At 46.9% G+C, this 25,840-nt stretch overlaps 1 protein-coding gene across 25 annotated transcripts in view; it reads right to left on the reverse strand.

The window, feature by feature from the left end:
* Positions 1-25,840, reverse strand: part of ANKS3 (ankyrin repeat and sterile alpha motif domain containing 3) — a 59,414-nt gene that overhangs the window by 7,904 nt on the left and 25,670 nt on the right. For 18 of the 25 annotated variants that reach the window (XR_013524553.1, XR_013524557.1, XR_013524552.1 and 15 more), the window contains 4 exons: positions 22,674-22,872; positions 22,354-22,475; positions 21,097-21,178; positions 8,176-8,311 (listed from right to left, as the gene is read on the reverse strand). The exons of 1 other annotated variant lie outside the window; for it this stretch is intronic. Coding sequence is in view for 16 of the 24 variants with exons in the window: in XM_078344562.1 (XP_078200688.1) it covers positions 8,176-8,311; positions 21,097-21,178; positions 22,354-22,475; positions 22,674-22,872 (539 nt within the window). In the remaining 8 variants the exon portion in view is untranslated. The remainder of the gene's footprint in view (positions 1-8,175; positions 8,312-21,096; positions 21,179-22,353; positions 22,476-22,673; positions 22,873-25,840) is intronic. 6 more of the 25 variants (XM_078344570.1, XM_078344567.1, XM_078344564.1 and 3 more) reach the window with 2 other exon arrangements.

Here is a 25,840-nt window from a genome sequence, read left to right on the forward strand (position 1 = left end):
AGCTGGGATTACAGGTGCACGCCACCATGCCCAGCTAATTTTTCTCCCTGTCTTTTTTTTTAGTAGAGATGGGCTTTTGCCATGTTGGCCAGGCTGGTCTCAAACTCCTACCTCAGGTGATCTGCCCCCCCCCCCCCCCCCCCCCCCGCCCCGGGCCTCCCAAAGTACCGGGATTACAGGCTTAAGCCACCGAGTCCGGTGAGGAGTTTCATTCTTACCTCTTTGTCAGGGTTTGCAAATTCATAAAAAGCCTGTATTGTTCACAATCAGAAGTAAGTTTTGACCTAAGTTGAAGGAATAACTAAAATTCATTTCTTCATTTAAAATATGATATCAGTCACAACTTTTTTTTCCAGTTCCCTTCCTTTGGAAACAACTTCTTAAGGAATTCTGTATTTTCTAAAGCATAGCATCTGTTTGCTATGATTTTTAACTCTTTCACATCACTACCTAGTCTGACCTTTCAGAGCTGAACCCAGAGCTTTTACTATTTTGTAGCTTTTCAGTTTTTCATATTTGATTCATATAAGGCTCTGGTCCAATTCTACTTTTAAGAGATAGGAGACCGGGTGCGGTAGCTCACGCCTGTAATCCCAGCACTTTGGGAGGCCAAGGCGAGTGGATCACAAGGTTAGGAGTTCAAGACCAGCCTGGCCAAGATGCTGAAACCCCATCTATACTAAAAATACAAAAATTAGCTCCCCAACTAGCAGGCGCTAGTTGGGAGGCTGATGCAGGGAACTGCTTGAACCCAGGGGGCGGAGGCAGCAGTGAGCCAAGATGGCGCCATTGCACTCCAGCCTGGGCAACAGAGCAAGACTCCCTCTCAAAAAAAAAAAAAAAGATACAAGAGTTGTATATGGGAGGAAATGAGATCTCCTTGTAGACTTGGTAAACTGCGGTGGAGATGCAGGGAGAGGTCCTTTGTGTTACCATTTTGCTGCCTGAGCAGTTATTATTACGAAACAATCCCCGCGCCAGGGAAGGAGCTGGGCTGAGCCTGACCCTGAGAAAGAAGCTGCTCACTGGGACAACTTAGGGCAGGCCAGTGAGGTGGGAGAGCTCAGGCCCTGATCGTTCTCTGCCTTCCCCATGAAAAGGCTCACACTCTGCCGAGTGAGCTAGCCGTGTGGATACACGCCCCCTCACACTCAAAGATCTCCAGCACCCCAGGGAGACTGTGCTTCCATCCAAGCCGAAGGGGAGGGAGCTGTAAGACAGTAAACATACAGACAGCTGCGTGAATCTGAGCACCCAACATGCCCTCAAAATGACTTAAAAAGAACAAGCAGATGGAGATCACAAAAAAGCCAGGGCTGCAATCCTGCTATCAAACTAGAATTCAGGCCAAAAAGCATTACATGTGACACAGAAGGACACTCTTTTTGTTTTGAGACAGAGACTCACTCTGTCACCCAGGCTAGAGTGCAGTAGCACAATCTTGGCTCATTGTAACCTCCAGGTTCAAGCAATTCTCCTGCCTCAGCCTCTTGAGCAGCTGAGATTACAGGCATGTGCCACAACACCTGGCTAATATTTTAAATTTTTAGTAGAGACAGCATTTAACCAAGTTGGCCAGGCAGGCCCCGAACTCCTGACCTCAGGTAATCTACCCGCCTTGGCCCCCCCAAAGCGCTGGGATTACAGGCATGAGCCACCACGCCAGGCCAGGACACTTCTAATACTAAAAGCTGTAATTCACAATGAATCTGTAACAAATTATGAATATCTGCCACCAAAAAAATGCACCATCTTCCTTTATAAATCAGAAACACGCTAAGACAGACTTACAGATATGCTAAATTGTAGCACAGATAATAGAGAAGACAACTTCTCAAGCAAAACAAGGAATATTTGAAAATACTGATTAGGCCGGTCATGGTGGCTCATGCCTGTAATCTCAGCACTTCGGGAGCCCAAGGTGGGTGGATCACTTGAGGTCAGTAATTAGAGACCAACCTGGCTAACATAATGAAACCCTGTCTCTACTAAAAATACAAAAATTAGCCGGCGTGGTGTCGGGCACCTGGAATCCCAGCTGCTTGGGAGGCTGAGGCAGGAGAATCGCTTGAACCTGGGAGGTGGAGGTTGCAGTGAGCTGAGATGGCGCCCCTGCACTCCAGCCTGAGTGACAGAGGAAGATTTCATCTGAAAAAAAAAAAAAACAAAAACATATAGATAGATAGATAGATAGATAGATAGATAGATAGATAAATCAGTAGGTAACAAATAAGATGACAAGGAAGTTCTGTAAATTTAAGAATTATGAACACACTCTGACCAGATACATTAGAATAAAGTTGATCAGAATAATATGGGAAATTAATCACAAGATCAAAAAGGCCCTTCCACCTAGAAATTAACAAACAATGACCACCACAAAACTTCTATTAGACAACTCCTGATTGAAGAAGAAAATATAAATAAAAATTATAGAATTTCTGAATAAGAAAAGCAGTAAACACGGAACCCCCAGAATATACTTAAAGCAGCAGTCAGCAAAACTCCACAGCCTCCAACATTTAGCAACAAAAGAGAAACAATGAAAACGAAAGAAATTCCCAACTCAAGACACTGGAACAACAACTAAGTGAAAGAAAAATAAAAGCAGAAATTAATAGAGAACTGACAATCAGTAGATCTAATTAATAAACCAAAATCCTATGGGTTTTCCACTAAATAGACAAAGTACTAGTATTTAACATAAACAAAAAAAAAGAAACACAAACATACAAAATAAGAAATGAGGCCAGGTGCAGTGGCTCATGCCTACCATACCAGCACTGTGAAAGACTGAGGTAGGAGGATCGCTTGGGCCCAGGAGTTCGAGACTAGCCTGGGCAACAAAGTGAGACGCTTCCTCTATTTTTTTTTAACATAAAAAATTTTGGCCGGGCATGGTGACTCAAGCCTGTAATCCCAGCACTTTGGGAGGCCGAGGCGGGTGGATCACGAGGTCAAGAGACCGAGACCATCCTGGTCAACATGTTGAAACCCGTCTCTACTAAAAATACAAAAACTTAGCTGGGCATGGTGGCACGTGCCTGTAATCCCAGCTACCCAGGAGGCTGAGGCAGGAGAATTGCCTGAACCCAGGGGGCGGAGGTTGCGGTGAGCCGAGATTGCGCCATTGCACTCCAGCCTGGGTAACAAGAGCCAAACTCCGTCTCAAAAAAGAAAAAAAAAAATTTTTTTTTAAATTTAAGAAATGAGAGCCAACAATTCCACCAATGGGTATTCATCCAAAAGAAAGGAAATCAATGTACCAAAGAGCTATCTACAGCCTCACGTTTACTGCAGCACTATTCACAGTAGCCTAGACACACAACCAACATGTGTCCACCAGAGGATGAAGGAAGAAAATGAGTTTATACACACAGTGGAATATTACTCAGACATAAAGAATGAAATCTGATCATTTGTGGCAACAGGAATAAACCTGGAAGATACTATGTTAAGTCAAATAAGCCAGACACAGCAAGACAAATGCTAGTAAGGCGCGATGACTCACACCTATAATCCCAACACTTTTCGAGCCCAAGGTGAGAGGATCGCTTGAGCCAGGAGTTCAAAACCAACGTGGTCAGTATAGCAAGACCCTGTCTCTGCAAAAATAAAAATAAAAATTAGCCAGGTGTGGAGGTGGGCACTTGTAGTCCCAGCTATTCGGGAGGGTGAGATGGGAGGATCCTTGAGCCCAGAAATTGGAGGTTGTAGTGAGCCAATACGTCAAGTCACCATAGTCCAGCCTGGATGACAGAGCAAGACCCTGTCTCAAAAAACAAGACAAAAAATGATCTCACCCATTTGCTGAATTTTTAAAGGTTCATGTCATACACGTAAACTAGAACGGTGGTTATCAGAGGTTGGGGGTGAGGAGGTAGTGGACGAGAATGGTAAGTACAAAATTACAGATCAGCGAAACAAGTTCTGGTGTTCACAGCACAGTGACCATACGTAACAGTGTACATCTCAAGATTGCTACTAGCAGAGAGGATTTTACATGTTCTTACCTCAAAGAAATGGTAAATGTTTGAGGCGATGGGTAAGCTAATTATCCAATTTGATCATTAGACCGTGTTTACATGTATCAAAGCATCACACACGGTACCCCATAAATACGCAGTTATTTGTGTCAATTAAAATGAGATAAATACTTTCTAGGTCAGGTGCAGTGGCTCATGCCTGTAGTCCCAGCACTTTGGGAGGCTGCGGCAGGTGGACTGCTAGAGCTCAGGAGTTTTGAAACCAGCCTGTTCAACATGGCAAAACCCCGTCTCTACAAAAAAATACAAACATGAGCTGGACATGGTAGGGTGTACCTGCAGTCCTAGCTACTCATGGGGCTGAGGTGGAAGAACTGCTCTCAGACCGGGAGGCAGAGGCTGCAGTGAGCTGAGATCTGGTCACTGTACTCCAGCCTGGATGACAAAGAAACACCCTGTCTCAAAAAGTAAATCAGTATTTTCCACTCCAGAAAAAAAAAAATTGGAGAAAATAACCACTGAAATACAGTATTTTATTTTATCTACTTACTTTTTTTGAGATGGAGTTTCACTTTGTCACCCAGGCTGGATGACAGTGGCACGATCTTGGCTCACTGCAATCTCCCCCTCCCAGGTTCAAGTGATTCTCCTGCCTCAGCCTCCAGAATAGCTGAGACTACAGGCATATACCACCACACCCAGCTAATTTCTGTATTTTTAGTGGAGATGGGATTTTACCATGTTGGCCAAGCTGGTCTTGAACTCCCGACCTCAAGTGATCCAGCCGTCTCAGCCTCCCAAACTGCTGGGATTACAGGCCTGAGCCATGGCACCTGGCCTGAAACACAGTATTTTAAAAGGAGGAATAGAGTATGTTGTAGACCTCCGCAAATAAGTCTGAAACCCTAGATGAAGTGATCTCTCAGGGAAACAGAGTTTACCAAAACTGACCCCGTGAGAAGAGAAAGTGTGAGGAGGCCAGTCTCTACGGGAGAAATAGAAAAACTTCTGTCAGCCGGGCGGGATGGCTCACGCCTGTAATCCCAGCACTTTGGGAGGCCGAGGCGGGTGGATCATGAGGTCAAGAGATCGAGACCATCCTGGTCAACATGGTGAAACCCCGTTTCTACTAAAAAAAAAAGATACAAAAATTAGCTGGGCATGGTGGTGCGCGCCTGTAATCCCAGCTACTTGGGAGGCTGAGGCAGGGGAATTGTTTGAACCCAGGAGGTTGTGGTGAGCCGAGATCGCGCCATTGCACTCCAGCCTGGGTAACGAGAGAGAAAGAAACTCCGTCTCAAAAAAAAAAAAAGAAAAACTTTTGTAGAGGAACCACCTCACAGAGACCAGATGGTTTCAGGGGAGGATTCTATCAAAACCTCTAAGACCAGGTAGCACTAATGCTACTACGTGTATTGTCCTAGAACACAAAAAAGGAAGGAAAACTTCCAAATTACTTTTATGAAGTATAACACTGATACCCATACATCATAAAAATAGAAAATTATAGCCCAGGCCAGGGGTGGTGGCTCAGGCCTCTAATCCCAGCACCTCTGGCAGATCACCAGAGGTCAGGAGTTCAAGACCAACCTGGCCAACATGGTGAAACCCCATCTCTACTAAAAATCCAAAAATTAGCTGGGTATAGTGGTACACGTCTGTGATCCCAGCTATTCAGGAGGCTGTGGCAGGAAAATTGCTTGAACCCTAGGGGCAGAGGTTGCAGTGAACTGAGATCTCACCACTCCACACTGGCCTGGGCAATAGAACAAGACTCTGTCTCAAAAGAAAATTATAGACCAATATCACTTATGAATGCACTAAATATTAATAAACAGAATTAAAAAGCACATTAAAATAATACTACATGTGAGATTTCTGCCAAGAATGTAAGGTTGATTCATTATTAGGAGGTTCATGAAGATAATCTACCGTATGACTAGAGCTACAGGTAACACTCCAGTTGTCGCCAAAGATGTGAAAGAAAATTCAACAGTTACTCCGATAAAACAATACTCAAGAATAGAAGAACTGCTGAATACTTTTACTTGTTTTTTGAGATGAGTCTCACTCTGTTGCCCAGGCTAGGGTGCAGTGGTGTGATCTCTGCTCACTGCAACCTATGCATCCCAGGTTCAAGCAATTCTCTGCCTCGGCCTCCTGAGTAGCTGGGATTAGAAGCACCCACCACCACGCCTGGCTAACTTTTGTATTTTTAGTAGAGACAGCGTTTCACCATCTTGGCCAGGCTGGTCTTGAACTCCTGACCTGGTGATCCACCCGCCTCGGCCTCCCAAAGTGCTGGAATTACAGGCGCCCCACCAGTACTTTGTTAATATGCTAAAATAACATATGCCTTCCCTTTTAAAACCAGCCTCTCACTTAATGTGGCGGCGTTTCCACTAAGATCAGGACCAAGGTAAGGATACATACTGTCTCCAGGATGCTGAACAATGGGTTAGAGGTGCTAACAACTAAACAAAGAACAATGCAACTCAACAGTCAGAGTCACAAGAATCAGCAGGAAGCAGTTCATCCATTGATACTTAAATATTATATGGTAGTACACCTGTAAACCCCTAAAGAATCAACAAAACGAACCTAACCAATAGAAGAATTCTGTAAGGTGGCAGAATATGAAATTACTTTGCAGAAATCCACTGACCATGCAATGACAGTGCCACAGAACTCATTCATGGTCAGGCTCAGTGGCTCACGCCTGTAACCCCAGCTCTTTGGGAATGAAAGGCAGGGGGGATCATGAGGTCAGAGATGGAGACCATCCTGGCCAACATGGTGCAATCCTGTCTCTACTAAAAATACAAAAATTCGCTGGGCATGGTGGCATGCACCTGTAATCCCAGCTACTTAGGAGGCTGAGGCAGGAGAATCACTTGAACCAGGGAGGCAGAGGTTATGGTGAGCCACGATTGCACCACTGCACTCCAGCCTAGGCAAAAGAGTAAGACTCTGTCTCAAAAAGAAAAAAAAAAAAACTTATTCATGTATCCAACCACCACCTGTTCCCCAAAAACCTACTGAAATAAAAAGTAAATACAAAATAAAGAACACTGAGTAATTAATACCCTGAGAGTTGGTGGTGGGGGGAGGATATAATGGTAGGGAAAACCCCATTTACAACAGCAACAAAGATGACCAAACACTAACGAATAAACCTAACTCATATGCAAAATGTAGATGAAGAAAAATGTCAAGCTCTCCTGCAAGACCCAAAAGTACACTGGAACAAGAAGACATCCTTTGTACTTGGATAGGACAACTCAGCATCACAAAGATACACTTAACTTACAAATTTGTCACAGTCTCAATAAAAATATTAATACTGTCTTAAAGGAGTTAGACAAGTTGATATTCAAGTTCATATAGAAAAATCAACAAGCCATAGCTCGGGAAACAGAAAACGAAGTGCACTGGCCTACACGGTAGTGAGGATGCTACAGGAGGCTTCTGGTTTTGGCGCCACACTCCTGCACTGGCCTACACGGTAGTGAGGATGCTACAGGAGGCTTCTGGTTTTGGCGCCACACTCCTGCACCGGCCTACACGGTAGTGAGGATGCTACAGGAGGCTTCTGGTTTTGGCGCCACGCTCCTGCACCGGCCCACACGGTAGTGAGGATGCTACAGAAGGCTTCTGGTTTTGGCGCCACACTCCACTATAACCAACTTTCTCTCCTGCTACAGCAGCGACCTCAGCCTTGCCATGGAAGCAGCTGGGGAGGCAGAGCCAAATCTCAGAGCAGGTGGAAGCCAGGGAAGGGGGGTACCTTTCTTTTTCTTTCTTTTTTTTTTTTGAGACAGAGTCTCGCTGTGTCACACAGGCTGGAGTGCAGTGGCAGGATCTTGGATCACTGCAATGTCTACCTACTGCGTTCAAGTGATTCTCATGCCTCAGCCTGCTGAGTAGCTGGGACTACAGGAGCTTGCCACCACACCTGGCTGATTTTTTTTGTATTTTTAGTAGAAACGGGGTTTTACCATGTTGGGCAGGCTGATCTTGAACTCCTGACCTTAAGTGATCCTCCCGCCTCAGCCTTCCAAACTGTTGGGATTACAGGTGTGGGCCACCATGCCCAGCTGCAGGTGGGGAGGCATCTTTCTCTGCCAGGTTACCTGAAGCTCAAGACAACCACAGACCCCAGCGGAGTGCAGCTGGCAGGTGCGGGTACCTGGGCTCCGATAGAGGCTCTTGGGCAGAGCGGGTGAGTGAGTGTCCATCAAGGCCACGATCTTCCTGTGTCCGTACTGCTTGGCCAGCATTCGGGCTGTGGCTCCACTGTGGTCTCTTGCATCCACCTTGACTCCCTGCAAATGTCCATGCAAGGAGAGTTAGGGGCCTCTCCTTCAAAGCACCTCCCTTCCTGGGCTGGTGGCTGGGAAGAGAGGTCACGTGCTGGCTTCTTCCTGCCTCCCTGTGTGGGAAAAATCCCGTCTACATGAGAAAGAGGGGCAGGCTTGTCTGCATCACAGCCACAAGTTTTGCTCTCACTAACTTCTTAGTGACAAGGATGAGGGGGGCTGGGGAGTCATCTCCCAGCTGCAGCAACTCTCCGCTTCCCACTGCTGCCTCCGTGTTCAAGCCCTCACTTGCACGGGGAGCCCAGCTTTCACCTTCTGCGCTAGGCTGTGTGCCACTTGCTTTGCTTCTCTTCAAAGAAAACTGAAGTCAGTAGTTCACAACAGAAGCAGCCTTTTAAACCACATTCAGAATGAAAGTACCATCCTCTGAAGCAGAATTCATAACTTTTATCCAAAGCTCTATAATGTATTTACACATCTTGCAGTGCAACAATTCCACTTCTATGACTCTAAGGAAATAACCCTAAATACAGAGAAAGCTTCAGTGCACAAAGATGGTTGGCACAACACATTCACAATAATGAAAACGTACCCAGAGAAAAACGCTCAGGGGGATGAGAACTCAGCTCTATTACTGCCATAAATGATGACATTTACAAACAGCTGTGTAATCGAGTTGAAAAAAGGATCATGGCCAAACGAGGCTCATACCTGTAATCCTAGCATTTGGGAGGCTGAGGCAGGTGGATCACTCAGGCTCAGGAGTTGGAGAAAAGCCTGGGCAACAAAGCAGGATCCCATCTCTACAAAAACAACGACAACTCTGGCCAGGCGCAGTGACTGTCTCTGTAATCCCAGCACTTTGGGAGGCCGAGGTGGGTGCGTCATGAGGTTAGGAGATCAAGACCATCCTGGCTAACACAGTGAAACCCCATCTACTAAAAATACAAAAAATTATCCAGGGATGGTAGCGCACACCTGTAGTCCATCCCAGCTACTCAGGAGGCTGAGGCAGGAGAATCACTTGAACCCAGGAGGTGGACGTTGCAGTGAGCCAAGATTGCACCACTACAATCCAGCCTGGGTGACAGAGCGAGACTCCATCTCGGGAAAACAACCACCACCACCTCTAATCAATACAGCCTGACTCTGATGCACTGGAACTGTCTGTCTCTACTGTTAGACCAGGCAGCTGGGGAGGCAGGGAAGCAAGAGCCAAAACTCAGAGGAGCATGTGGGAGCCAGGCAAGGGGGAGCATCTTTAATAAAAATGAGCAGGCCGGGCGCAGTGGCTCAAGCCTGTAATCCCAGCACTTTGGGAGGCCAAGGCGGGTGGATCACGAGGTCAAGAGATCGAGACCATCCTGTTCAACATGGTGAAACCCCGTCTCTACTAAAAATACAAAAAATTAGCTGGGCATGGTGGTGCGTGCCTGTAATCCCAGCTACTGAGGAGGCTGAGGCGGGAGAGTTGCCTGAACCCAGGAGGCGGAGGTTGTGGTGAGCCGAGATCGCGCCAGCCTGGGTAACAAGAGCAAAATTCCGTCTCAAAAAAAAAAAAAAATGAGCAGCGTGTGATGGCACATGCCCATAGTCCCAGCTACTCAGGAAGCTGAGGCAGGAGGGTCACTTAAGCCCCAGAAGGCGACGCTGCAGTAAGCTGAGATTGTGCAGTTGCACTCCAGCGTGGGCAACAGAGCGAAACTTTGTCTCAAAAAAATAAAAAAGGAACATGATACAAAACTATGCATACATTACACCTGCAGCAAAATGAGACAAAACAAGTACACAGAAAACAATACTGGAAGGTAACATGCCCAACATTTTTAAAATGTACTACCATAAGCATGTTTCCTTTTTTTTTTTCCAAGATAGGATCTTACTCTGTCACCCAGGCTGAATTGCAGTGGCCCCAAAGAAAATAATGCAGGACATTCACTGAAATTTAGAATTTTCACGGCAACATTTAGCATAGTGAGAATCAGAAAGAACCTAAATTAAGAAATTAGTGAGCCACGTGAGAGCATATCCAGAAAACAGAGCACCTCTCACCCATTTATGTGGTGGGTGGGAGTACCTGCAGTGACACAGACTAGGATACACAAAATATCATCAAAAGAAAAAAAAGCCAGGCCAGGTGCAGTGGCTCATGCCTATAATCCCAGCATTTTGGGAGGCTGAGGTGGGCAGATCATTTGAGGTCAGCAGTTCGAGACCAGCCTGGCCAACATGGCAAAACCCTGTCTCTACTAAAAGTACAAAAATTAGCTGGGTGGTGGTGTGCACCTGTAGGAGAATTGCTTGAATCTGGAAGGCAGAGGTTGCAGTGAGCCAAGATCGCACCACTGCGCTCCAGCCTGGGCGACAGAGTGAGACTCCATCTCAAAACAAAACAAAACAAAAGGAGCGCTCACCTCGGCAGCACATACACTCAAATAGGAACAGTAGAGAGAAGATTAGCACGCAAATTCATGAAGCGTTCCATATTTTTTTTAAAAAAAAAAAGGAAAGAAAAAGAAAAAAAGCAGATTACAAAACATTTTATAGAGCATGATTCCACTCTCACTCAGTATCTACATCTAGAAAAACCCAGGTCACGGCCGGGCGTGGTGGCTCACGCCTACAATCCCAAGCACTTTGGGAGGCCGAAGCGGGTGGATCACCAGGTCAAGAGTTCGAGACCATCCTGGTCAAAATGGTGAAACCCCATCTCTACAAAATAAAAATAAAAAATAAAAAAAATTTTTAAATGAAATAAAAGATTAAAAAAAAAGAAAAACAAAAACCCAGGTCACTTGTCTATGCATTAACACAGGCTGTCTCTGAATGCTCATTAGTTAACTTTCATTTTCCTTTTGATCTACTGTATTTTCCAATTCATTAATAGCAAGTATATATCAACTGCATAATAAACATATATATATGTACTTCCCTCCTCTCCATTCTGAAAAACTAGGATCAACTGATGGTCTTGGGCCCAGTGCAGAAAGTGACTACACATCTCTTAAGAATCAGCAGGACGTGATGGCTTACACGTGTAATCCCAACACTCTGGGAGGCCAAGGCGGGTGAACCACGAGGCCAAGAGATCGAGACCATCCCTGCCAATATGGTAAAACCCCGTCTCTAATAAAAATATAAAAATGAGCTAGGCGTGGCAGCACGCACCTATAGTCCCAGCGACTTGAGAGACTGAGGCAAGAGACTCACTTGAACCTGGGAGGCAGAGGTTGTAGTGAGCCAAGATCGTGCCACAGCACTCCAGCCTGACGCCTGGTGACAGAACAAGACTCCGTCTCAAAAAAAAAAAAAAAAAAAGGTTGGGGGTGGATCACAGGCTAGGTGCAGTGGTTCACACCTGTAATACCAGCACTTTTGGCGGCCGAGTCAGGTGGATCACCTGAGGTCAAGAGTTCAAGACCAACCTAGTCAATGTGGTGAAAACTCATCTCTTCTGAAAATACAAAAAAAATTAGCTGGGCGTGGTGGTTCACACCTCTAGTTCCAGCTAGTCAGGGAGGCTTAGGTAAGAGGCTTGAACTCAAGAGGCAGAGGTTGCAGTGAGCCAAGATCATGCCATTGCACTCTAACCTTGGTGACAGAGGGAGACTTCATCTCCAAAAAAAAAAAAAAAAAACAAAAAAAAAACAGGCACAGTGGCTCATGCCAGTAATCCCAGCACTTCGGGAGGCTGTGGTTGGCAGATCACCTGAGGTCAGGAGTTCAAGAAAAGCCTGACCAGCCAGGCACGGTGGCTCATGCCTGTAATCCCAGCACTCTGGGAGGCCGAGGTGGGTGGATCACCTGAGGTCAGGAGTTCAAGACCAGCCTGGCCAACATGGTGAAACCCCATCTTTAAAAAAAAAAAAGAAAGAAAAGAAAAGAAAAGCCTGACCAACATGGTGAAACCCTGTCTCTACTAAAAATACAAAAATTAGTCGGGCATGGTGGCACACACCTATAATCCCAGCTACTGGGGAGGCTGAGGCAGGAAAATTGCTTGAACCCAGGAGGTGGAGGTTGCAGTGAGCTGAAATCATGTCACTGTGCTCGAGCCTGGGCAACAGAGCAAGACTGTCTCAAAAAAATACGAAAGACTTACAACCCTTAAGTGGTTCTGCTATCATCCATATTGCAGCCAGCTCTCCTGTGCAACAGGGAACCGCAACCCCGACACCACATGGAGTCAGTGCGGGAGGCAGAGGTGGTCTCTGGGCAAGATGCAGGAAAAAAGTGTGTTTTCACAGAGCCTAAGGAGTTTTACTTTCTAGACTGCCCCCACTGTGGGTAACCCTCATACGGGCACCGAGGAATGAGAGCTAAGCAGAACTCTGGCACAGTTAGGGCTTGAGGAATATCTCACTTTATAGTGTTACTACTCAGCTATTTCCTTTTATATAATCCTTTACATAATCATATATTAATTATAAAAATAGGGCTTGAAGAATCCCTTTATCTAATCCTCTATATATAATCATATAATAGTTGATAGTATGAGTGCCTAAAGAATACTTCCCTACATATATACCTATCATTATATCTTAGTTCATAATCAGAGGAATGCCTAGAGTGGACACAGTACAGAGCATGAATTAAGGAATAAGCAGCTTATAGTCAGAGGAATGCCTAGAGCACACACAGTGCAGAGCATGATTTAAGGGAAAACAGTTATACCAGGACAAGAACCCATGGCCCAGGCAGCAGCATTCAGTATTGTAAAGATACCCGCTGTATGGCAGGCCTGGGGGAGAGCCACTCCTCCTGACAAAGGAGTTGTAGGACCTTGCTCCAGTTCTTGGTGAAGGCTACCCTCAGACCGGCAATCCACCTTAGTGACTGTGAACTTAATCAGCTCTTGCTACTGTGCTGCTTGAAAAGCATCTTCCCATAGAACCCATTGGAAGCTGCCAGCAGGTGGCGGTAACCCTGACAGCTCTGTCACTGCTGTGTGACCTAAAGCATCCTCCTATAAATCTTCTTAGAAGTAGTTTGCCCATAGATAGAAATATTGCACACTGCACCCTCTTCACTGAGCACGGCCCACCTTCAAGCCTCGGTGACCTAATGGGGGTGGACCCCTTACTGCACACAGCCCTTGCCTTCATGGGAATGGGCCCCTTGCTGCACACTGTCCACCTCCTGGCCTAGGTGACCTAATGGGGTGGACCCCATGTTTTATTGCTCACGACCCTATCACTGTCCTTAAAGATGATTTCACTCACTGCCCTGTCCACCAACCTATACACAATAAATACTGATGCTTCTGGACATTCGGGGCCTCGCCTGACTCCGCTTATTGGTGGCGTGGCCCCCTGAGCCCAGCTGCGTTTTCCTTGTACTTCTGTGTCCTGTCTCTTTATTTCTCGGATCCTGTGCCTCAGCACAGCATAAGGCACACCCCATGACTCTGTGGAGCCCTCAGCCCTACACCCCACCCTACTTTCAACTCTGATTAAAAATTACCTATGAAACTTCCAGCCTTACAAAATAATTTATAGGCCAGGCTCAGTGGCTCCTACCTGTAATCCCAGCATTCTGGGAGGCTGAGATGGTAAACTGAGATCGCACCACTGTGCTCCAGCCTGAGTGACAGAGTGAGACCCCATCCAAAAAATAGTAATATAATTTATAGCTGGGAGTAGTGGCATGTGCCTGTAGTCCCAGCTACCCAGAAGGATGAGGGTGGAGGATTGCTTGAGCCCAGAAATTCTGGGCTGTAGTGCTCTATGCTGATTGGGTGTCTGCACTAAGTTTGGCATCAATATGGTGACCTCCCAGGAGTGAGGGACCACCATGTTGCCTAAGGAGGGGTGAACTGGCGTAGGTTGGAAACAGGGCAGTCAAAACTCCTGTGTTAATAGCGGGATTGAGCCTGTCAAGAGTCACTGTACTCCAGCCTGAACAACATAGCGAGACCCCATCTCTAAAAAACAATAATAATTTATAGGCTGGGCAAGGAGGCTAAAGCCTGTAATCCCAGCACTATGGGAGGCTGAGTAGATCACCTGACATCAGGAGTTCAAGACCAGCTTGGCCAACATGGTGAAACCCCATCTCTACTAAAAATACAAAAGCAGCTGGCATGGTGGCACATACCTGTAGCCCCAGTTACTTGGGAAGCTGACGCAGGAGAATCACTTGAGCCCAGGAGGTGAAGGTTGCAGTGAGCCAAGATCATGCCACCACACTCCAGCCTGGGCGATAGAGCAAGACTCATCTCAAAAATAAAAAATAATTTCTTGGCTGGGCACAGTGGCTCACACATGTAATCCAGCAACTTGGAAGGTTGAGGTGGGCGGATCACTTGAGGCCAGGAGTTTGAGACCAGCCCAGACAACATGGTGAAACCCCACATCTACTAAAAACACAAAAAATTAGTGAGAAATGACGGCACGCACCTGTAATCCCAGCTACTTGGGAGGCTGAGGCAGGAGAACCACTTGAACTTGGGAGATGGAGGTTGCAGTGAGCCACTGCACTCCAGACTGGTCAACAGAGGGAGACACCATCTCAACAACAAAAAATTTCCAGTTTACCTTTGATAGAATGAACCCCAAGGTTTTAAACAGAAAAAAAACAGTAGCCTCTTTACTGTAGGATTTTCACTCCTTATCTATCTGTGGTTTGGGTTTTGTTTTTGTTTTTTTTTGAGGCAGAATCTCACTCTGTGGCCCAGGCTGGAGTACACTGGCACTATCGTGGCTCACTTTAGCGCTGACCTTCCCAGCTCAAGCGATCCTCCCATCACAGCCCCCCTGGGATTACAAACACACACCACAACTGGCTAATTTTTTTTTGAGACGGACTCTTGCTCTGTCTCTCAGGCTGCAGTATGATGGCGTGACCTTGGCTCATTTCAACCTCTGCCTCCCAGGTTCAAGCAATTCTCCTGCCTCAGCCCCCATAGTAGCTGGGATTACTGGTACCTGCCATTGTACCCAGCTAATTTTTATACTTTTAGTAGAGACAGGGTTTTACCATGTTGGCCAGGCTGGCCTTGAACTCCTGATCTCAGGTGATCCGCCCGCCTCGTCCTCCCAAAGTGCTGGCATTACAGGCCTGAGCCATTGCTCCCAGTCATTTTTTTTTTTAATGAAGAGACAAAGTCTCCCTGTATTATCCTTAGTGGTCTCCAACTCCCACCCTCAAGTGATCCTCCCACTTCAGCCTCCAACACTGTGCCTGACATCAAAATACATTTTTATCTACTTAGACTTTAAAATAATTTTTTTTCCTATTTTAATGTCTATATTACTAGAGAGACACATGGCATGACCTTGGCTCTGTCAGGTGATCTACTCATCTTAGCCTCCCATAGTGCTGGGATTACAGGCTTTAGCCTCCTTGCCCAGCCTATAAATTATTATTATTTTTTTTTTTTAGAGATGGGGTCTCGCTATGTTGTCCAGGCTGGAGTACAGTGACTCTTGACAGGCTCAATCCTGCTATTAACACAGGAGTTTTGACCTGCCCTGTTTCCAACCTACGCCGGTTCACCCCTCCTTAGGCAACATGGTGGTCCCTCACTCCTGGGAGGTCACCATATTGATGCCAAACTTAGTGCAGACACCCAATCAGCATAGCGCACTACAGCCCAGAATTTCTGGGCTCAAGCAATCCTCCACCCTCATCCTTCTGGGTAGCTGGGACTACAAGCACGTGCCACTACTCCCAGCTATAAAATGGTAATTTATTTTAACATGAAGGTGGGATCAGAATGTTTAGAAACTCTGGAACGAGACTATCTAGAAAGCAGAAATAAACTTTCTCTTAAAGAGAGAGGCCCAAACAGATCCAGACCATCTTCTCCTGATTGAGCTGCTGGAGCTTGGCCCCACTGGCAGAAGGGAAACGGGGGACAAGGAAAGCAGCCCCAGGCCTTTCTTTCCCTGGCAAAGAGCATGGGATGCCCAGCCTTGCCCAGTTCTCCACCTCCAGAAATGGAGCCCAGTTCTGAAGGGGCAGGCCAGGAAACTGGGTGGGCCCCCTCCTCTGGCTCCAGGTAGTCTAAAAACTGGACGGCAGGAAGAATGTGGGGGAGAGGAGCTTCCAGGCAGGGCTTGCCCACCAGCCTCCAGGCCATCGGGCCACCTGCCGCCAGTCCTGCCCAACCCCACCAAGAAATCACCTGGAATTGATCAACAATTTGATTCTTGATTAAAGTGCTGGAGGAAGAACTCACTGTTGAGTTCCTGAGTTTCATAATTTTGTGTGACTGGCAAAGCAAATTTTGTCTTGCTTTTAGGAAATACACAATGAAGTATTGGGCCAGGCACAGTGGTTCACGCCTGTAATCCCAGCACTTTGGGAGTTCGAGGTGGGTGGATGACAAGGTCAGAAAATTAAGACCATCCTGGCTAACACAGTAAAACCCCATCTACACTAAAAATACAAAAAAATTAGTCAAGCATGGTGGAATGCTCCTGTGTTCCCAGCTACTCAGGAGGCTCAGGCAGAAAAAAAATCGCTTGAACCTAGAGGTTGCAGTGAGCCAAGATGACGCCACTGCACTCCAGCCTGGGGACAAAGCAAGGCTCTGTCTCAAAAAAAAAAAGAAAGAAATGTCAATGGTAGCACTGTCAGGAGAGCAAAGTGGAAGCCAACTTAAGAGCCCACTAATAAAGGAAAGGATGAAGGTGACCGATGCATCGCTCCACACACACAGCTGTTAAGAGTGCCTTTTGCTGCACAAGCCAACACACTGCTGAATGATACACACGACCTGATATGCTATTTGCATCCATCTTTAAAGATGCAAAACAAGCCTGCACATAGCATAAGGACACACAGTATGTGATGGAAGTACCCGCCAGCAGCTGGAGAGTGGTTCCCTCTGGAGGAGGAGGAACATGGATGGGTCAAAGGCACATAAAGGGGACTTTAGTTGTGTCCTTTACAAATACAATGGGAGAAAGCTGAGGCAGATGAGGCAAGAGGTTAACGTGTGTCATACACAGGTACTGGGTTTGTATGGCTGGCTATCTTACCACTGTACTCTTTTCAGTGCTTCATAGTTTAGGATGCATGATTCTTACTGTGGTGGGAGTGTAAGATGGCACTTTGGCATCCACATTAAGACTGTACTTACACTTCATCCAAAACTTCTGCCTTTGTACGGGACGGGAGAGATGTGGTCACACATGTTTACAGACACATATGCAAAGATACTCTGCACAGCGCTGTGCATAACAACAAATGGTTGGGAGTGACCTAATTCTAGCTACAGATTATCGTTATAGAAACTCTGATTCATCCCTACAGGAAATACCATGCCACCATAAAAAAAGAAAAGAGGCGCATTGGCTCACGCCTGTAATCCGAGTGCTTTGGGAGACTGAGGCAGGTGAACTACCTGAGCTCAGGAGTTCAAGAGCGGCCTGGGCAACGTGGCAAAACCCTGTCCCTACAAAAAAAAAAAAAAATACAAAAACTGGCTGGGCCTGGTGGCACCCATCTGTAGCCCCAGTTACTTGGGAGGCTGAGGCAGAAGGATCGCTTGAGTCCAAGAGGTCAAGGCTGTAGTGAGCAGAGATTGCACCACTGCACTCCAGCCTGCGTGACAGAGCAAGATCCCATCTATTTATTTATTTATTTTTGAGACAGACTGGAGTGCAGTGGTACCATCTAGGCTCATTGCAACCTCCACCTCCCAGGCTCAAGTGGTTCTCCTGTATCAATCTTCCAAGTAGCTAAGATTACAGGCACCTGTCACCATGCCCAGCTAATTTCTGTATTTTTCGTAGAGATGGGGTTTCACCATGTTGGCCAGGCTGGTGGTCTAGAACTCCTGACCTGAAGTGATCCATCTGCCTTGGTCTCTCAAAGTGCTGGTATTACAGGCGTGAACCACTGCACCTGAACTTGTATCTTTATACACCAATACAGAACAATCTTCATGATTACGTTTTAAAAAACACAAGATGAGCCAGGCGTGGTGGCTCACGCCTGTAATCCCAGCACTTTGGGAGGCCGAGGCGGGTGGATTACCAGGTCAGGAGTTCGAGACCAGCCTGACCAACATGATGAAATCCCGTCTCTATAAAAAATAAAAAAACGCAAGATGAGAGCAGCTGTGCATGGGGCAGGACCGTGAGTGTGTATAGGTGTACTCAGAGATGCCCGTGGGGAAGTCGCTGTGGAGATGTAGGCAGGACGGGGGGCAGGCCTGTGGTGTACCCACCTTCTGGTCTGCATGTGTACCACAGGCATGTTCTGTCCCAAAGTTCTTTAAAAAGAGATATCATGTGAAAATTTCATTATTTAAGAAATTCCCATCAGTAAGTGAAAAAAAAACAAACTAGCCAATAGAAAATTGAGCTATAAAGAGACAATTCTTAAGAGAAATATAAACGACCAACAGATGTATTTAAAAATGTTCAACTGGCTGGGCATGACGGCTTGTGTCTATAATCCTAGCACTTTGGGAGGCCAAGGCGGGTGACTGCCTGAACTCAGGAGTTCGAGAGCAGCCAGGGTAACACAGTGAAACTCTGTCTCTACTAAAATACAAAAAATTAGCTGGGCATGGCGGCATGTACCTGTATTCCCAGCTACTCAGGAGGCTGAGGCAGGAGAACCGCTTGAACCTGGGAGGCAGAGGTTGCAGTGAGCCGAGATGGCACCACTGCACTCTAGCCTGGGCAAGAGAGTAAGACACTGTCTCAAAAAAAAAAAAAAAAAAAAGTTCAACTACCCTAACAAGGACCAACTAAAATGAGATGACACAATTCTCCCAAAGTGACAAAAACTTAAAAAGCTGACTGACATCAGGGATGGTGGGGACCTGAGAAAAAGGGTGTCTTTGTATATGACCAGTGGGCGGGCAGGAGACCTTGGAAGAGGGAATTCATTAGGACCACCTGAACTCCTATGCACTGGGTTTAACAGCCTTATGAAGATATAATCCACATACCAACAATTCACCCATTTACAATGTACAATTCAACGGCTTCTAGTGTATTCACAGTTGTTCAACCATAACTACAAACAACTTTACCACATTTTTATCACCCATATCTTCCCACCCCCGAGACCCAGGAAACCACCATCTATTTTCTGTCTCGGTATTTGCTGCTTCTGGGCATTTCATAAGAATGAAACTATACAGTATGTGGCCTTTTGTGTCTGGCTTCTTTCACTGAGCCTCATGTTTTCCTTTTCTCTTTCTCTTTAAGACCGGATCTTGCTCTGTGATCCAGGCTGGAGTGCAGTGGTGCAGTCCTAACTCAGTGTAACCTCTAACTCCAGGGCTCAAGCGATCCTCTGGCCTCAGCCTCCCAAAGTCCTGGGATTACAGGTGTGAGCAACTGCACCCAGCCAAGCCTAATGCTTCGAGGTTCATCCACGGCATAGCACGTATCAGTACTTCACTACTTTGTGTGGCCGAATAATATCCTGCTACAGAGATACATATTTTATCAATTCCTCAGTAGATGGACATTTGGGTTGTTTCTACTTTTTTAGCAATTATGAATAATACTGCTATGAACATTTATGCACAACATTCTGTGTGAACAGGCTTGCACCTGTAATCCCAGCACTTTGGGGAGTTGAGGTGGGAGGATCACTTGAGCTCAGGAATTCAAGATTAGCCTGCACAACATACTGAGACTCCCATCTCTACAAATAAATAAATAAATAGCTGGGCATGGTGGCATGCACCTGTGGTCTCAGCTACTCGGGGGCTGAGGCGGGAGCATCACTTGAGCCCGGGAGGTTGACGCTGCAGTGAGCCATGACCTCACCACTGAATTCCAGTTTGGGCCAAAGGGCAAGACCCTGTCTCAAAAAAATTAATAAATACAACAAAATAGAAATACAATATACAGAAATAACTGCAAGCGTTAAAGCTTTGTGTAAAAGCATATTCTCAGAGCACTGTTTATAACTGCAAAATGTTAAAAACTAAGTTTCTACTAATAAACTCATTAAAATACCTGAGGTAGACTGCACGTGGAGTGCTGTAAGGATGCGTATGAGATGCCTGTAAGGTAAAAAATGCACACGGAACCCCACTTGTTAAACACAAGGCAATGTGCACACACTTGCCTACAGACACGCCTTTCCACAGTACAGGAGAATCCTAGTGTGGCTCTTTCTCAAACCAAGTGGGCACCTTAAGGAGGCAGAAAGAGAGAGGAAGGACTCTGCCTTCTTATTCTGTACAATTTTTCCAAGTGACAGGATTATGAGTGCTATTTACTTTTAAAGTATTTTTCCATACTTTTCAAATAGTATTTTCAAAATAAGTATAGGAAGAGGTGTCTATTTTTACTTACCACTGTACCCTTAACGTCTAAGCACCGCTCAACACCAGGAGTCAACAGATATTCTATGAAAATGTGTTGAATAGAGGCCGGGCGCGGTGGCTCAAGCCTGTAATCCCAGCACTTTGGGAGGCCGAGGCGGGTGGATCACGAGGTCAAGAGATCGAGACCATCCAGGTCAACATGGTGAAACCCCGTCTCTACTAAAGATACAAAAATTTAGCTGGGCATGATGGCGCGTGCCTGTAATCCCAGCTACTCAGGAGGCTGAGGCAGGAGAATTGCCTGAACCCAGGAGGCGGAGGTTGCGGTGAGCCGAGATCGCGCCATTGCACTCCAGCCTGGGAAACAAGAGCAAAACCCCGCCTCAAAAAAAAAAAAAAAAAAAAAAAAAGAAAATGTGTTGAATAAATTAACGAAGAGCAGTTATTTCCGTGCAAAAGAAAATTCTGTAACTGCTTACACTTCAGTAATATTCCTCATTTGCTGTGAATACATTACAGGCTAACAAACAGGGTAACTTACATGATTCAGAAAATACTGCACGATTATCTCATGGCCAGCCGCAGCCGCTTCCATCAAAGGAGTAAATCCATACACCGGCTCCCTGCAAGATGTGGGCCACAGTCAGACGATTGGCAGAGCCCAGTTCTGACAGGCAAAAACTTCCTGCTGAAGATAAACCCAGGGCAGTGCACGAGTCACCAATCCCTAAGTGTCTCAAGAATTAACAGGTGAGATGAGAAAGGTGAATATAACACATCAGCTCCATTTACTCTCTGGTGTCCGTCTCGAGGCCTGGCCTTTGTCTTAAACACAGAGTCTGCCTATCGTCCCTCCTCTTGGCTATTCCCACCTGCTACCTCTGAAATCTCCACCACAATCATACTCAAAAAGCGGTTCTGACTCTTCACTCCTCACAGAAAGCCACCATCTCCCATCCATTCATCCAAATCCCAGCTTCAAGTCCTCCACAAACCCCCTCTGAAAAGGTCAAGTACTAATGATCTACGCTGTCCTTGCTCTGCTTAGCTCCTGTAGCTTGCTTTCGTGCTTGGTTATGCTAACTTGGCACTGTCTTCAGAGGCTTCCAAATCCCTCCTTGTCTCATGTGGGTCTAGAAGTCAGGAACCATGCATGGGAAACGCTGGTTTTCATTCATTCTAAAACACATGATGTTAACATTTTAACATCTCTGAGGTCAGAACATGTCTTTAAATCAACAGGCAAGTTGAATGTTCATTATTAGCATATTTTTTCTTTCTTAGTGGCGTACGAAATTATAGGGTGTCTTAGGATGGATCACAGCCAGAGTGGGTGCTGCACTGGTACCAGCTGCACTTGTTCAAAGGTAATTACTATGACGAGCTTTAGACAACAATCCCACTTCCAACTTATAGAACCCATGACTGTTTTGAAAGCATCACCTCACCTCATCCATACAAAAAGCAAGAAAGCAGAAGGAATTTGCATGTAAATATGAAATTTAAAATGCCAGTCACTGTGTTAGGCCCCTGGCATACAATAAAACACGTAATTCTTTCAACTCTATGACCCAAGTAGGTTTCAGATAAAGAAAAGGAAGCTGAGAGGGCCTGAAGACAGGCAAACAACGTCACCTCACAGATGTGGGAAAGACCCGTGCCTGGCAGGACTTATTCTATTCCTCATCTTGAGCCTCTTGTGCTGAAGCAGAGTGGCCCTCGACTCTCGCTAGCTGCTTCTAGAGCCGCCCTCCTTAGAACCAGACAAGAGCTAGGCCACTAAAGACATGGCAATCACCTCACGTTGGCATTGGCTCCACTGTCCAAGAGGAACCTGACCATGTGCTGGTGCCCGGCGCTGGTGCAGTGGAAGAGGGCTGTCCAGCCCTGGATGTCTTTCATTTCCAGCTCTGCACCTTGCTTCAAGAGAACACAGAATGTGCGTTACGGCCTCATCTCCTCTGTGTGCGGCGGGCGCCCTCCAGGCGGCCATGCTGCAAGAATCACAAGTGATTACACGAGCACACACGCACACCACGGCCTGCAGTGCTTCGCGTCTCTGTCAGGGCGGCCAGGGAGCCCCTCAGGTTTCTGGACCTGAGTTCCCTCGTAGCTCACCTGGAGGAGAAAGTAGGCGATGCTCTCGTTGCCACAGCTGGAGGCCAGCATCAGTGGAGTCTGCCCTTCTGGGGTCGGCACATTCACACTCACCCCCGCCTCCAGCAGCAGGTGCACGATGGTGTCGTGGCCAATGTAGGAGGCATACATCAGCGGGGTCCAGCCACCACCATTCTTCTTATTCAAATCTAACTCTCTCCTAAACAAACGCAAGATACGCTAGACAAGCCCAGCCACCTCGCATGTGTGGTTTACCAAAGCTGGTGGCGAGGCTACGCCAGACGGAATGAGCTGACAGGAAACAGAAGTTGCCTGCCATCCTGAATGTTGTGGGGGTTGGGGGCAGGTAGGCAGAGAAATGCTGACAGCTGCTTGTACACTGCCTTGTGAGACCCTGAGCCTTCATCTCCCTGCTCTGCTTTCACATCCTCCTAGCCAAGACCAGCTACGTTCTTCTTTCGCACCACCAGATAGACAGATGGCACTCAAGCAGGGGATATCAGGCAACGTCTGATAACATTTTTGGTTCTCACAACTGGGCAGGAAAGAGCTGCTGGCATTTAGCAGGTGGAGGCCACAGCTACAGTGCCCAGGACAGCCCTCACAGCAAAGAATGATTCAGGCTGGACTGTCAACACAGCCCAGGTGAAAAACCCTGACCACCAAAGGACACACATCTACCAGCCCAGTGCTGGCTGGAGAGGAGCAGTTGGGACTCCACTGCCACTGATTCATCCCTTGTCACCTCACCCTAAAGAAACATTCTTGAGGCTGGGCTCAGTGGCTCACACCTGTAATCCCAGCACTTTGGGAGGCCAAGGTGGGCGAATCCCCTGAGGTCAGGAGTTCGAGACCAGCCTGGTCAACATGGAGAAACCTTGTCTCTCCTAAAAATACAAAATTACCCAGGCATGGTGGCACATGCCTGTAATACCAGCTACTTGGGAGGCTAAGCCAAGAAATGACTTGAATCCAAGAGGCAAAGGTTGCAGTGAGCTGAGATTATGCCATTGCACTCCATCCTGAGCAGTAAGAGTGAAACTGTCTCAAAACAAAGAAACAGTCTAGAAAAATCTGTGATCAAAGAATCCCATCTTTCTCACTGATTTCCATTAAAATTCTGAAACTGTATTTTCCTGTGGGAAAAAAAAAAAACAAACTGCAGGGTTCCCAGCCCTGACTTAGGGGTTGGGACAAGGGAGTTACATTTTAAAATAATACCCATTTGTGGCCGGGCCCAGTGGCTCACGCCTGTAATCCCAGCACTTTGGGAGGCCAAGGCAGGGAGATCAAGAGCTCAGGAGATTGAGACCATCCTGGCCAACATGGTGAAACCCTGTCTCTATTAAAAATACAAAAATTAGCTGGTCGTGATGGCATGCACCTGTAATCCCAGCTACTCAGGAGGCTGAGTCAGGAGAATCACTTGAACCTGGGAGGTGGAGATTGCAGTGAGTCGAGATTGAGCCACTGTACTCCAGCCTGGCGACAGAGCAAGACTGCATTCTCAAAAAAAAAAAAAAACAATAAAAACCTACTTGCATAGTTACCTGGCATGCTGCAAAGTTAACACCCACAGGCCTTTTTTCCCTTCTCCAATTATTGCCTACAGTGGGGGTAACAACTGGTGATCGAACCCTGGGATTTGTGCCTCTAGTGGGATTCTCTTATTAGACCACACAAGGCAACTACTTTCCCCGCATGCCCCAGTGACTCTGGGACGCATGCCCAGGGAGCCATTCCAGAAGGTCCTGATACCAGGGTGCAGGAGCAGCCCCTGGCCAGGGGAGCCATGTGGAGGTGCTTCTGCAGCAGGGCTGGAACACACCCAGCTCGTCCTAACACTGTCTCCCTTCACACAGCAGCAGAGCATCTCTCTGGGGCTCTCTCACTACTCCTCGTTCAGCCCTACACCCTCTTCTGATGCCCCCAGCTCCCTTCAGGCCCGATCTTGTGCTTACTGTCAACCAGCCTCTGCTTCAGGTACTGCCGCAATCCCATTAGAACACAAACACCTTCCCCTGCTCTTCTGTGAAGCCATTCTGGACTCTGCATCTTAACAGGACACCCGAAGACTTAAAAGCTTGAGAATTCCTAATGTGGCCCTGTGAGGGGCCGCTCTGAGTACATACATAGGCGCCTTTGTCTAGAGCCTCCTGTGGACAGGGCACCACAGACCGCCCTGTACCAAGGTGCCCCAGCACTCCCCGGGCTGGGTGTGTCTAAGTGAGGGACACAACTTGGGTACCGGAGACCTGGGGCTTCAGCAAGGCTTTGCTTTGGCTCACCAGGAACTGGAAGAGGCAGGTGGAGATAGAGAGGCTGCTGCACCACAGTATCAAATGAGAACCAGCACAAAGAATAAGCACAGTATGTGTGGAACATAAGGGGGTGGAGGTGAGGAGAAGACCCTTTTCCAAAAACAAGATGATCACATCCTACTACGGGCAAGACGTAGCTGTGGGCCCTGCCAGGGGCTTTTTGTCTCTAATTATCATGTACAGATTAGTAAAGGGCAGGTGGGCAGTGAGGTCAGGAGGCCATTCCCCAGAGATGCTAAAAGCTTGGCCTCTCTCCTCCTTCGTGGCAGAAGCTAGAGGGGAACACTGATGAATGAACCCTCCCGAAAAAGAAGGCCAGGGGGGCATCACCTTCTTTCTTCTTTTTTTGAGATGGAGTCTCACTCTGTTGCCCAGGTGGGAGTGCAGTGGCACAATCTCCCTGGTTCAAGTGATGCCCCTGCCTCAGCCTCACAAGTAGCTGATTACCAGTGCGTGCCACCCAGCTAATTTTTGTATTTTTAGTAGAGATGGGGTTTCAACTATGTTGTCCAGGCTGGTCTCAAACTCCTGACCTCAAGTGGCCCACCCGCCTGACATCCCAAAGTGCTGGGATTACAGGCGTGAGCCACAGTGCCCAGCCATCACTTTCCGTCTTTATCTTTGCTTGTTTGAGCATTCCTGCAATCAGGGAATAAAATCACTCTGGCTAAAGAATGACTATTTACAAGCTTCTGATCCAAGTTTACACTCTCTTTTTCCTCCAAGGAATAAAAACTGCCTCTTTGTCAGTCCCCAGCATGATCACTGACAGCTGCCTGAGATAACCAGGTTAACCTGCTCCACAAGTATTAAACATCCACAAGTGTGCGCAAAGCGCCATCACAC

Source organism: Callithrix jacchus, chromosome 12 (genome assembly GCF_049354715.1).
Source record: "Callithrix jacchus isolate 240 chromosome 12, calJac240_pri, whole genome shotgun sequence".
Classification (NCBI taxonomy): domain Eukaryota; kingdom Metazoa; phylum Chordata; class Mammalia; order Primates; family Cebidae; genus Callithrix; species Callithrix jacchus.